This window comes from Calliphora vicina, chromosome 4 (assembly GCF_958450345.1).
Source record: "Calliphora vicina chromosome 4, idCalVici1.1, whole genome shotgun sequence".
In the NCBI taxonomy this organism is placed as follows: Eukaryota; Metazoa; Arthropoda; class Insecta; order Diptera; family Calliphoridae; genus Calliphora; species Calliphora vicina.
This window is the reverse complement of record NC_088783.1, coordinates 89,781,056-89,794,056: the sequence shown is the minus strand read 5'-3', so window position 1 is coordinate 89,794,056 and position 13,001 is coordinate 89,781,056. Positions and strand designations below refer to the sequence as shown.

General features: G+C 29.8%; 1 protein-coding gene across 1 annotated transcript in view; it reads left to right on the top strand.

The window, feature by feature from the left end:
- Positions 1–11,152, top strand: part of LOC135957487 (zinc finger CCCH domain-containing protein 18) — a 119,854-nt gene extending 108,702 nt beyond the window's left edge. The window contains exons 5-7 of the mRNA XM_065508235.1: positions 10,397–10,573; positions 10,633–10,773; positions 10,832–11,152. Of these exons, the coding sequence (XP_065364307.1) occupies positions 10,397–10,573; positions 10,633–10,773; positions 10,832–11,025 (512 nt within the window). The 3' untranslated portion in view covers positions 11,026–11,152. The remainder of the gene's footprint in view (positions 1–10,396; positions 10,574–10,632; positions 10,774–10,831) is intronic.
- The last annotated feature ends 1,849 nt before the right edge of the window (positions 11,153–13,001 follow it).

Sequence of the window (13,001 nt, the reverse complement as noted above, 5' to 3'; positions counted from 1 at the left end):
TTTTGAAATTTCCAAAACGGGACACCACTAAATGATCAGAGAACGATGGAAAAACATGGAAAATGACCTAGCGTGGGTTATAGGACTTGCTGAGTACATTACAAATTGTGTCAAAAAATTTCAGAAACACCTTCAAATTCAGAAGTTATTCTGAAAAAAACGTTTACAGTGATGTTTTTCAACTTATCGATCTGTAACTCAGTCAGTTTTTGTTCAATTTTTATTTTTTTTAACGTGTTGGGAAAGAAAACTTATTACGCTTCAAAATGACATGCATTTATTGATACATTTGTAAGTTATAAGTGAAAGCTTATAAAAATTTATATCAATGTATAAAGAAAAGTTTTTAATAAAACATGGTTTTAATTTTTCAAATCGGATGAAAACTGTAAAAGTTATTCAACTTTTCATTAATACCTTTTTGAGTATTTCTCCCCCAGCGCATATAAATGTAAAAAAAAACTTTTTTCGAAAAAGTTTAATAACTTTTGCAAATATATAAACCGATTTTAATAAGTAATATATCCTTTTTGTCTATATAAAATTGTCTTTAAAGCACTGTGCAAAAAAAATTTGGTTTTCATAGAAAAAAATTAAAATAACTATTGTTGAATTTGAAAAATTACGAAAAAAAAAAATTTAACTTTTTTAATAACTTAAACAATTTCTTAGATTATTTTTTAAAATTTTGAAATCGGGTTTAATATGTCTGAGTTAGAGGTATTGAAGTACTACCTACCCTAAAACACTTGTTTCAAAATAACTCAAAATTTTGAGGGTGTTCAAAATCTTTGAAAACGGTTTTAGCATATCCTCACCTAGGCATACAACCTCCATTAGGTCGCTTTTCAAGTTCTGACAAAAAGTGTTATTTTGAAGCAGTGTTATTATCCTATGTATTTTATTTATTAAAATCAACAATAACACATTAATTTTAATTGTGTGAAATCTGGAGAACTATTACTGTGAAAGTCTTTGAACTTTATACAGGAGTAAATAGTTATTTTCGAATATCTGGAGAACTATAATTGTGGAAGTCTTAAAATTTTGCCCTAATATCTACATTTTTTGGGTGAAAATGTTATTGTGTTAGTGGGCGTGGCATCTCTCATACAAAGTAAATAGTTAATTTCGAATATCTGGAGTACTATAATTGTGAAGTATTTAAACTTTGTATGAATCAAATTCTTGTCACTATACGGAGATTAGCTGAAAATTGGCGAGACTAAATTTTTTAAAGTAAATAGTTATTTTCAAATATCTGGAGTACTATAATTGTGAAATTCTTCAAACTTTATATGAATCAATTTCATATCACGACATGAAGTTTAACCAAATTGGGAAGAATCGGAACAAGGTTTAAGTCACCTACCACACAAAGGAAAATAAATATTTTCAGAACTATAATTGCGAGATTCTCAAACTTGTCCGATAGCCCACTTATCATTTTACATAGTTTGGCTGTAAAATGGTAGGGATTGGATTAGTGGGAGTGACACCCCCATACAAAGTATATAGTTAATTTCGAATATCTGGAGTACTATAATTGTAATGTATTTAAATTTTGTATGAATCAAATTCTTATCACTGTACAGAGTTTAGCTAAAATGGTCTAGATCGGAACAGTGAGTGTGAAACTTTCCATTCAAAGTACATAGTAAATTTTGAATATCTGTATAATTAAAATTGCGAGATTCTTCAAACTTTGTCTGAAAATTTTTTTTTTTATATTTTTACCTAATTTACCTCATTAAAAAAATAGTGTATAAAATCTTTAAAAAAATTTTATTTTACTACGTAGGAGTAACGAAGCGCAGGGGGTTATTTAATAAAGTTTACCTATTTCAGTCCATAATTTAAAATTTATATTTTTAATCGCTTTTATCATCTTTTTTATTATTATTTGAAGTAATAAATTCAACAAACTCAGTCCATTTCAATGGACCAACAACTCACCTTTAACTAAAGGTACAAGCATCCTAGAGCGAGTATCGTGCCATTTATTTTTCATGAAAGTTAAATAATGTTTACTAATGAGTTTATTGAAACTCATAGAAGTTAATGCACTAAGTACCTATGTATATTGTTAAATAGTGATATTCAGTTTTTAGAAAATACTATATTTCAGAAAATAAAGCATCCTTGTTTATCGGTATTTCCAATTTTTGATTTTTTTATATTTTTTGTGGTAATTAATGAAAAAGTTATGTTTTTTTTTAAACGGGGCAAATGGCGTCCCGTTCAGAGTATCGCCGGGACACGGGACATTCGACTCTAAAACTGGTCTGTCCCGTCGAAAACGGGACGGTTGGCAAGTCTAGTTTGCATTCGAGATAATATAATGTCTTCATACTTTAAAACTAAGTCGTTAAAGCGTTCTGATGTTGAGGGTGGATCTACAGCAACCCGTATATACCTAAATGACAACTATTCCCCTCTAGCAACTAAGCTTTTAAGGATGTGCTGGAAACTTTCTAAAGAAAAAAAAATTATCCGCTATAGCATTATAAATCGTGAAGTTCCAAAATGTAAAATTACAATGATAGATGATGATGTTAAGACTGTTAATTTGTATGAATTAATTGAACTTTTGAATGTTAATGTTTAATTATTTAAAAATTATTTTGTAAATATTTACCATTGCTTTTTATATATTGTTATTTTGATTATACTAAGTAACTTCTAAACTAAAACTAATATTTTTATATACACAATTTAATGCTATTTTTGAAATTAAGAGTGATTTTTATTTCGTAAATTTGTTTGATGGTCAATAATAAAAGTGAGTTCTTTTGCTATTGCTTATTATATATTTTACGAAATAATACCATTTTTGTTTATAAAAATAGCATTGCTTTTTTCCACTGTCTATATATTCTTATATTGCTTAAATTTGATTAAACATTTATTTCCTGTAAATTTTGCTATTCTGAATATGTTTCCATTTACTAGTATGGTGGGTAGTGCACTATTTAGGTATTTATGCATTACTTTTACTTGTTCGCTAATTGTGTAATTGCTTGTGGCGTGCATGTGAAAGTAGTGTGTGATCCTATAATGGTGTACTGTTTGTAATGGAAAACGGTTTATCACTGTAATTAAATTTATTTTTTATATATCTTTTCTTTATTGTTAACTACATACATATATTATTTATCAGTCAATGAGGAATTATTATATTTGAAATTTGTAATCCTATTCATTTATAAAATTATATTTCATGGTTATATCATTAGTGAAATTTTGGCTCCCCCTAAAACACAAACTTAGCTTTTCTTGGAATGTCCCATAATTTAAATCTTGGTCCTGTAGCCAGAGATGGTTCCTTGCGAACCAAACTTTCTACATTTTCTGGTAACTTAAACATTGGTCATGTTAATGTCCAAAGTTTAAGTCCTTCAACTTATAATGTGAAACTTGAGGAATTTAAGTTCTTATTTAAAAATTCTGGTCTTGATATTATTGCCTTAACGGAAACATGGTTTAAGTCGAATGTTTTGTCCCAATCAGTAGAACTGCCCGGTTATAATCTAGTTAGGAATGATCGACCTGATAGTGTTAGAGGTGGTGGTGTCTGTATTTATATTTCTGATAAATTACATTATAAAACAGTTTTTCGAGGAAATATGTATGGTATAAGTGAATCTCTATTTATTGAAATTTTTGGTAATGGATCATCTGTTGTTGTAGGCGTAATTTATCTCCCCAATGGACAGATTGATGTGTTTGAGCAAATGCATAGTGATTTATTTGATAGATTTAGTAACATTATCGTAACAGGAGATTTTAACTATGATCTATTTAATGTTTCTAAGTCTAACAATTTTCGCTCTTTAGCTTACCGTTGTGGATTAACATGTGTACACAACTGCTTACCAACGCACTTGTTTGTACCTAATAATAGCACATCGCTAATCGACTATTTTGTCTTAAGTCAACCATCCTTAGTAGAATATAGTGGTCAAATGCAATTCCCTTTTTTATTATCTAATCATAGTTTAATTTACATTTCTTATAGATTTTGCCCACAACTGCTAGCTAATGACATTTACCTTAAGGATTATAATCACATAAATTTTGATGAACTTGCACAATCCATTAATCAATTTGATAATTCGTCCATTTTTCTTACTAATGATGTGAATGAACAAGTTTCTTCTCTTAATAATTTGATAGAAAATCTACATTGTTTAGTTCCTACGTACAGGGCTAAACGTAAATCAAATTACGTTAATTTCATGAATTCTAGGGAGGTCATCCGTGCTAGATCTTTAAGGGATATAGCATATAAAGCTCACCTTAGAGATCATACGGTGGATAGCTGGCAAAATTATTGTAAACTGAGAAATAGGGCAAAATCTGTCATTAGAAAGATGCGTAAGAATTATGGTGTTAGTGCTTTTAAGGATTTAAACAGCTCCCAGATGTTGCGTAAGGTGCGTAAGATTGGTTGTATAGGTACTGAACGACCTGAGTTATTGGAAAGTGATATTGAGTTGATTGCAGAGGGATTTTTGAATAACTTCAATCCTAATCACTTTGGTAATTTTGATTTTGATAATATTATTGAAAGCCCAGAAATGTTTTCGTTTCAAAATATTACGGAATCTGATGTTTTCATTGCAATGAACTCAATTAAATCTAATGCGACAGGTTATGATATGATTCCTATGAAGTTTTTAAAAATTATATTTCCACTGATTTAATCATATCTTTGTCATTTGATTAATACAATTTTTACAGTTTCCAAATTTCCTAATGCATGGAAATTGGCTAGAGTGGTACCAACGGCAAAAATAATAATTACTGTACAGATAATTTAAGACCTATTAGCATTTTACCATCAATTTCGAAAATTGTTGAAAATATTATTAAACTACAGATTCTTTCCCACTGTGAACGTTTTTCATTACTGCACTCCAATCAATATGCCTTTCGTCGAAATCATAGCACAAGTTCATTACTAATAGCTTTAACTGACTCAATAAGAACTACACTTGACCGTCATGATAACTGTACAATGGTTTCTCTGGATCTATCAAAGGCATTTGATCGAGTCAATCATAAGATTCTTATAAGAAAACTTATAGATAAATTTAAATTCTCTAAGTCTGCTAGTAGATTAATTTATTCTTACTTAACTGAACGATCGCAATTTGTTTCACTACTTGGTATTAATTCGAGTATTGGAACTGTTACTTCTGGGGTTCCTCAAGGTTCAGTTCTGGGTCCAATTCTATTTTTAATGTATTTGAATGATTGTATTTCATTAATGGATAATTATATGTGCAAATCCTTTGTTTTTGCAGATGATATTTTTCTTCTTTTCAGCGCGGGCTTAATGGAAAATAATTTCCCGATTAGAATAAATCATCATTTAAACTTTATCATTAATTTGATAAACTCTAATGTCACATTTTAAATACTGCCTAGAGGTCGTATCTGGTACTACGTTAGGCTTTATTGATTGTCTAAAAAGTATACTTAGAAAAATTGTTAAAATTTTAAGCTGCGTGATCATGACCGTGTTTCAGAATATATTCCCATTTTTCTTCGTTGTAATTTTACAAACTACTTACATCTACGTATCCTCTTACATTTCTACAAGATTATGAAGACTGGTCAACCCAATTATCTTGTTGGTATATTTTCTTTTATTCGTTCTACTCGGAATATTCAAATTGAAGTACCTCGAATACATCTTTCAATTTTCGAACATTCGTTTAAAATAAGGATCTGTCGTATTTGGAATCAATTGCCATCGGATCTTAAATTATTCTCATTTTCATTTCTACATACATATAAATTAAAAGTTTTACAATATCTTTCTTCTGTTAATATTTGAAAATAATTATATTGTAATCTGGTTTTCAGGATTTATAAATTTGTTTTACTTTTCATTTAAGCAAAGTTTGTGTGGCTGGGGAGCCATTTGTACACTATTATATTAAGTTTTTATATTTTAAATTTGAATTAATGATGTTATTATTGTATAACATGGTTATTAATCTAACAATACATGTATAATTGGCCAAGAAGGCTTTTATGTATTGAAATCAATAAAAATAAAATAAATAAATAATTTCAGTGAATTTATCAATACAGTGGATTGCGTTTCAGCTATACGATTTTTTACTTTTTGATCCTCCATACAAATCGACCCGGCCAAATGTACATATAAATATAACAAAAAAAAAACAATTTACATACTTATTTAAAAAATCCGTCATTAAACATTGACGTTTATTACTTTTTAAACTGATTTCTACAGCCTTTTCATGAAGACTTCTCAATAATAGTATTTTCGAGGTTTCAATGTTGTTCTCAACAGCACATTTAATGCTCTTTTAACAATCGTATTCCATAACGCTTTTTAAATTTTGTTAGCCAAACATCATTGGCACAAAACTGACCATTGTAGAATTTTTTGCGCAGCTCCACAGCTTTGCATTTTAATTGTTCTCAACCCACTGTGATATGTAATTTTCTTTGTGCTAAGAACCACTAGTAAAGTACTTCCTCCATTTTTTTAAATTCACCACTTGTAAGTCTATACCGATTTTTTAACGAACTCATGGAATTATCCAGCAGTTGCGTTTTTTGTTTAATGATTCTACATATAGTGGATTTGGATAATAAATATTTATTTGAAATTACAAACAACGATGTTTCATTTTTGTGGTCTGCAATAATTTTTAATTTATCTTGCAAATAAATTGTCTTTTTTTACATTGATTTACTTGCAAAATTTTGACAGTTAAAACACAAAACACTTTTAAAAATAAAAAAAAACTTCACAATAACTTCGCTAAACGTGGATGACCGCGAAAGAATGAAGTAAAATCATAATAAAAACTTCATTCATACTTAAAAAAAAACAAAAATTCTTATAAGAAACCACTATTCGAACTATCGAATAGAAATAATTCCCATTTATTCGTACTACAGAGTAGTCAATGCAAAAATTTTGCCATTCGTATTATTGGAAATTCGTAATAAAGAGCGTTCGTACTACTGGACGTTCATTGTAATTGGGAATTCAGCACACTAATTCATTACAAAAAATATAAATTTTGTATTCCTGTATAACTTTTTATACCCTACACCACCATAGTGGGGAGGGTATTATGCGTTTGTGCAGATGTTTGTAAAGCACAAAAATATTAGTCTAACACCCACCTTAAAGTATACCGATCGACTTAGAATCACTTTCTGAGTCGATTAACCCTCCGACGGTTGAGGAGAAGTTGCCCTTATACGAAGTACAAGGTCCACAAAAGCATCTTATAAACATTTTTTTTGTTTTGATTTATTATTATTTACTAATTATACATGTATAATGAATGTTAGAAAAAAAATTTACTTTTAATTTTTTATGAGTTTTATATGAAAAAAGCCTAAAAAACTATTGTTGAAATTTCAGTACAAGTACTAAACACATTTAAATCTCAATAGAATCTAAACTATTGGTCGGATCGCTTTGATTTTTTTAAACGATTCTAGATAAAATTTCCTTGGAATACAATACGGGTATACTTCCCAGGGACCTTTGTACGTCCGTCTGGTTGGCTGGCTGTCCATGTAAATCTTGTGCGCAGAGTACAGGTCGCAATTTTGAAGATATTTCGATAAAATTTTGTACATATTATTTTTTCGCCCCAAGGACCAAGCCTATTGAAACTGGCTAAAATCGGTCCATTATTTCACCTAGCCCCCATACAAATGTCCTTCCGAAATTGGACTTTATCGGTCATAAATGTTTAATTTATGTATGTATCTCCACAAATTGCGCTCCAATTAAGTTTTATATATCGTTAGTTTAGTACGCAAACGTGCCAAGTCCCATTTTTTTAATTTTATAGGAGAGACAAAAAACGTTCTATCTTTTTTGCTTTCAATATTGTTTAGATCTGTAAACGCAGTTCTCTCCTATGATCTGTTGGCTTTAAGTATCATATCATATAGAAACTGAAGCCATTTTTTGTTACGATCATAGCTCCCATATAGACCCGCTTCCGAAAATCACTTTAACGTGCATAAATCGCTCAAAAATCTTGGTATACACACAAAATTCAACATATGGTGTTTTCTTTTCTAAAAAAAAATGATGCCTTATAAATGTGTAATATTTTTAACATGTTAGTCCCCATCCATACTATGAAACATTTGCTGCAAAACATTTGAGTTTGTTGATGAAAGGGGAAAGAGGAATGGAAAAGGGTAATCTGTTTCATGTACATGCAGTTTTTGTTGAGTATGTCATCCACATTTATTCGTTCATATTCGTTCTGTACAGAAATGTCAAAAACTGAAAAGCAAAAACTTCACTGTGTGGACACGAATGCAGTTTCAAAGGAGAATTTCAAAATGTTTTCCAGCAAATGTTTCACAGTGTGGACCGGGACTTACACACACCCTTGCAAATTGAAACATTTTTATACCCTTCACCTTCGTGAGAAGGGTATATATAAGTTTGTCATTCCGTTTGTAATTTCTACATTTTTCATTTCCGACCCTATAAAGTATATATATTCTGGATCCTTATACATAGCGGAGTCGATTAAGCCATGTCCGTCTGTCTGTCTGTCTGTCTGTCTGTCTGTCTGTCTGTCTGTCTGTCTGTCTGTCTGTCTGTCTGTCTGTCTGTCTGTCTGTCTGTCTGTCTGTCTGTCTGTCTGTCTGTCTGTCTGTCTGTCTGTCTGTCTGTCTGTCTGTCTGTCTGTCTGTCTGTCTGTCTGTCTGTCTGTCTGTCTGTCTGTCTGTCTGTCTGTCTGTCTGTCTGTCTGTCTGTCTGTCTGTCTGTCTGTCTGTCTGTCTGTCTGTCCGTCTGTCTGTCTGTTGAAATCAGTTTTCTGAAGACCACAGATATCTTCGGGATCCAAATCTTCAATAATTCTGTCAGACATGCTTTCGAGAATTTTGCTATTTAAAATCAGCAAAATCGGTCCACAAATGGCTGAGATATGAGGAAAAAACCAAGACAACCTCGATTTTTGACCTATTTTTTTTTACCTATATCTGGATTACTAAGACATTATTATAGACAATATGGATATCTAATGATAGATATTTCAAAGACATTTGCAACGACGTATATAAGACCATAGTAAGTTGGAACTACAATGGGTCAAAATCGGGAAAAAAAATTTTGAACCCGATTTTTTTTTTTTTTAAAATTTAAAAAACAAAAAAAAAATTTTAAAATTTAAAAAAAAAAAATTTTAAAATTTAAAAAAAAAATTTAAAAATAACAATCGAAAAATTTTTTTTTCCAAAAAATTCAAAAAACAACTGGAAAAAAATTAAATTTTGTTTACCTAAAAATATTTAAAATTTTGAAGTATAATTTGGTGAAGGGTATATAAGATTCGGCACAGCCGAATATAGCACTCTTACTTGTTTTCTATTAGAATGGAACAAAATAATTTCTTGATTTTACACTTAACACTTAAATTTTGTATTAAAAAGCGATATTTAACACTGTTAAAGCGACTTTCGACATTCAATTATGTTTGTTTGCCAACAGCATTAACAACACTGATTATCAATAATAGAAATCAGCTGTTACTCAATTGCAAAAAAGTACTTAACGCAGTTGCAAAAAAGGGTATTATCTCACCCTGAAATATAATTGAGGGTGAAATATGTAACATATTTACCACTTATTTATGCAACATATTTAGAAAGGAAAACGGCAATTTTTCGCATGTTTGCATACATTTTTAGAATGGAACATACCCCTGCGCCAATGGTAACATAAATGGAACATTTTTCTCAGAAAAGAAAACACCAATAGTAAACTTTCATATTAATTCCGAAAATCACTCAAAAATATATATTTAAATTTTAAAAGAAAAATGTTTTTGCTCTTTTACTTAGTGTAGGTTATTATATGGTCGGGCTTGACTTGACATACTTTCTTAATTGTTTGCAGCAGGTATCCGTGCATCAAGATGAAATTGACAACTCTTTTTATTTTGATTTTCATGCGAAAAAAATAAAGCAATTTGTTTTATTTTATTTTTGTTTTGTTTTTTCTTTACCTACTTACAACTACAGTTCGAGTCGGCAAGAAACCACCAATTGTAGTAAGGAATGTAAGAAAAGATAAAAACACTGTTTATTATTGGAGTTTTGTTTTAGCTTTGATATTTTTACAATTAAAGCTTGAGAGTCTTTAATTTTCATTCACTTTATAGTTTTATTTGTATAACATCTTTAGTTTTTCTAAAGCCTTTTGGGAAAAGGTTTCCTGATGATCTCGCCTAAGCAACCAGTGAAATGCTCATAGGAACCAGCTTATCCCCCAACAATAAATTTCAGTGAATTTATACATAATTGGAAATTCAGCACACTAATTCTTAACAAAAAAAATAATAATTTTATTTTTTATTAGGTTTGCGCCAGTCACCAAACATGAAAAGAAGAGCCAATATGTCATCTCCAGTTTATAATAGAGGAAACGTATACAGTCCAGTACATAAGAGAAATAGATTATCACCATTAACAAAGAAGATTCGTGGTGATAAAACAAAAATTAGGCGTAGACATTCTTCAAGCTCTTCTGATTCAGGTACATTTTTTATTGCTTTTTTATATTATTTCAAATGTATTCAAGAAACAAAATATTAGATTCTACAGCTTCAGACTCCGAATCAGACTCGGGATCTTCTTCATCCGGAAGTTCATCGCAATCCAGAGACCATACTCCGCCTAAGCGATCACGAAATTCTGATAGATTGGCAACTAATGAAAGAAAAGGACTCAAAAAAGGTACAGTTAATATATATTTTAAAAAAATTATGGTTGAAAACATATATTTATTTAATAGATCTTCCGAAAAAGAGGTCTCCAATTTCAATTGAGTTGAAAAAGCCGACAACAGTGGGAGTTTCAGCATTAACATCTCCGTCTCAAGCTTCATCTACCGAGAAGGATTCAAAAAAATCACGACGTGAAGAGCTTCTCAAGCAGTTGAGGGCGGTTGAGGATGCAATTGCAAAGAAACGTTCAAAGCTTGCATAATAAAATGGAAATCAAGACATCAACTTAGTAGTTGCAAAAGATGAATTAATTTTTTACTTTAATTATTTTCAAATTAAAGCTCCATTGACAAAATTATAAAATAAATATATTATACATAATATACTAACTCTCATAGAAGATTTAAAAATAATTTCTTCAATTCACAACAGAGGTTGTAAGTCCTATGAAAGTTAAAGTGTTGCCAAAAATTCATATCTGTATTATACTACAGACAAAATTAACCAATTTTTGTTACAAATAAAAATCCTACGTTAACACTGAAATCATAATCAGCTGATTTTTGTGCATTTGCTTTGATCCATTTTTGGCACTTGACAAAGTTCTGTTTATAATCGCAATAGTTGTATCATACTCGTATAACGTACGTTGTGAATTGAACAATTATTTTATCTAACCTTTAAATTTTCACTAACTTTGGAATTGACATCATCGAATCAATGAAGTTAAATATTAAACAAGTAAGAGTGCTATATTCGGCTATGCCGAATCTTATATACCCTTCACCTTTATTGTGGATGCATTATTTTTTATAATAATTGGTATATTTCAGCGTATAGCATCTTAAATATATCAAGAAAACTTTTAAAAATTTTACATTTAATTGCTGACGAACTGTTTAGGTTGCATCCTTTTGATAATAACTACATTAAACGTATTATACTATTTTTAACAACGTTAGAATCTATTGTTGCTTCCTTTTTTATGCAACTTTGCTGGAAGTATTTTACTAGATTCTAGCGAGTAAACCGTTAACGGGCCACCAAATTATGCTTGTTATTTTAGCATTAAAAAACACTTGTCAAATTGTCTTCGACGTGCATCTTACTAAAAAACGCAATATATTCCTTCTACGAGGTAATATTTATTTACAATAAAAAGAGATCTTCGTCTCTAATTTAAACTTGAACTTTGTTTGTTTTATTTTTATAACAATTTTGGAAAACTTGAGAGGACAGCGAATTTAACAAGTCCCAAATAAATTAACCACAAATTTTTAATTAATGATGCATATACTTGAGCACCGTTTATTTCTAAAAAGAGAACTTATTACAAAAAAAAATAACTTATAAATACATTAAGCGACTTACCGCAGTCTTTATCCCCAACAAACTAAATTTTAATTCTAAAGCCAGTTATTACTGAGCCTACAAATTTCTTTTTGTGTATGTACTATTACAACCAGTGATGTTATATACTTTTTTAAGAAATCTTTACGTATCCCGAAAAAAATCCCTATTTTTCCCTACGCGCTCAAAAGATTGTCTCTACAAAAATCCCTACAACTTTCAAATGATAATTCGTATATCAATGCAAATAATACCCTTTGTGTTTGATGTATTTTATATATATATGGGGGTATACCAACTTTTGAAACCAAGGTTAGTCCTATAGGATAGTAGTTTAGACACAATTTTTCAACAATATCGCTCAAGAACTCTCTGAAAATTTGACATTTTGGCCATACAGGTGTTATTTCTCATCCCTGTAACTTATTACCTATTGTTCATAGCAAAATTTGTCCTAAATAATTTAGAACTATTTCTTCAATCTTTCGAAAAAAAATTAAAAAAAAAAATATTTTTGATTTTTCTTTTTGCAAAATCAAAAACTTTTTTGACTTTTTTTCTGAAAAGAAAGCCTTGGAATTTTCCTCGAATAGCTTTTTGGTCGTTTAGTGGGATGAGAGTTGGATATCTATCAAAATAATTTTTTTTTTGTAACTCAAAACATACAAACGTACATACAGTGAGCCTCAAAAGTGATTAAACACCAAAAATTATTTGATTTTTTTTAAGATAATGAAAATCCTAAAATCTATCCATCGATTAAATTTTAAAAGTTTCGGTTTGATGCAGATTGAGTTGAATAATAGATTCAGTCCTGAAAAAAGAAGATTTAAGTCGGAATATAATGATTTTTATGATCTTAAAAAAATCAAAAAATTCACTGGTCTT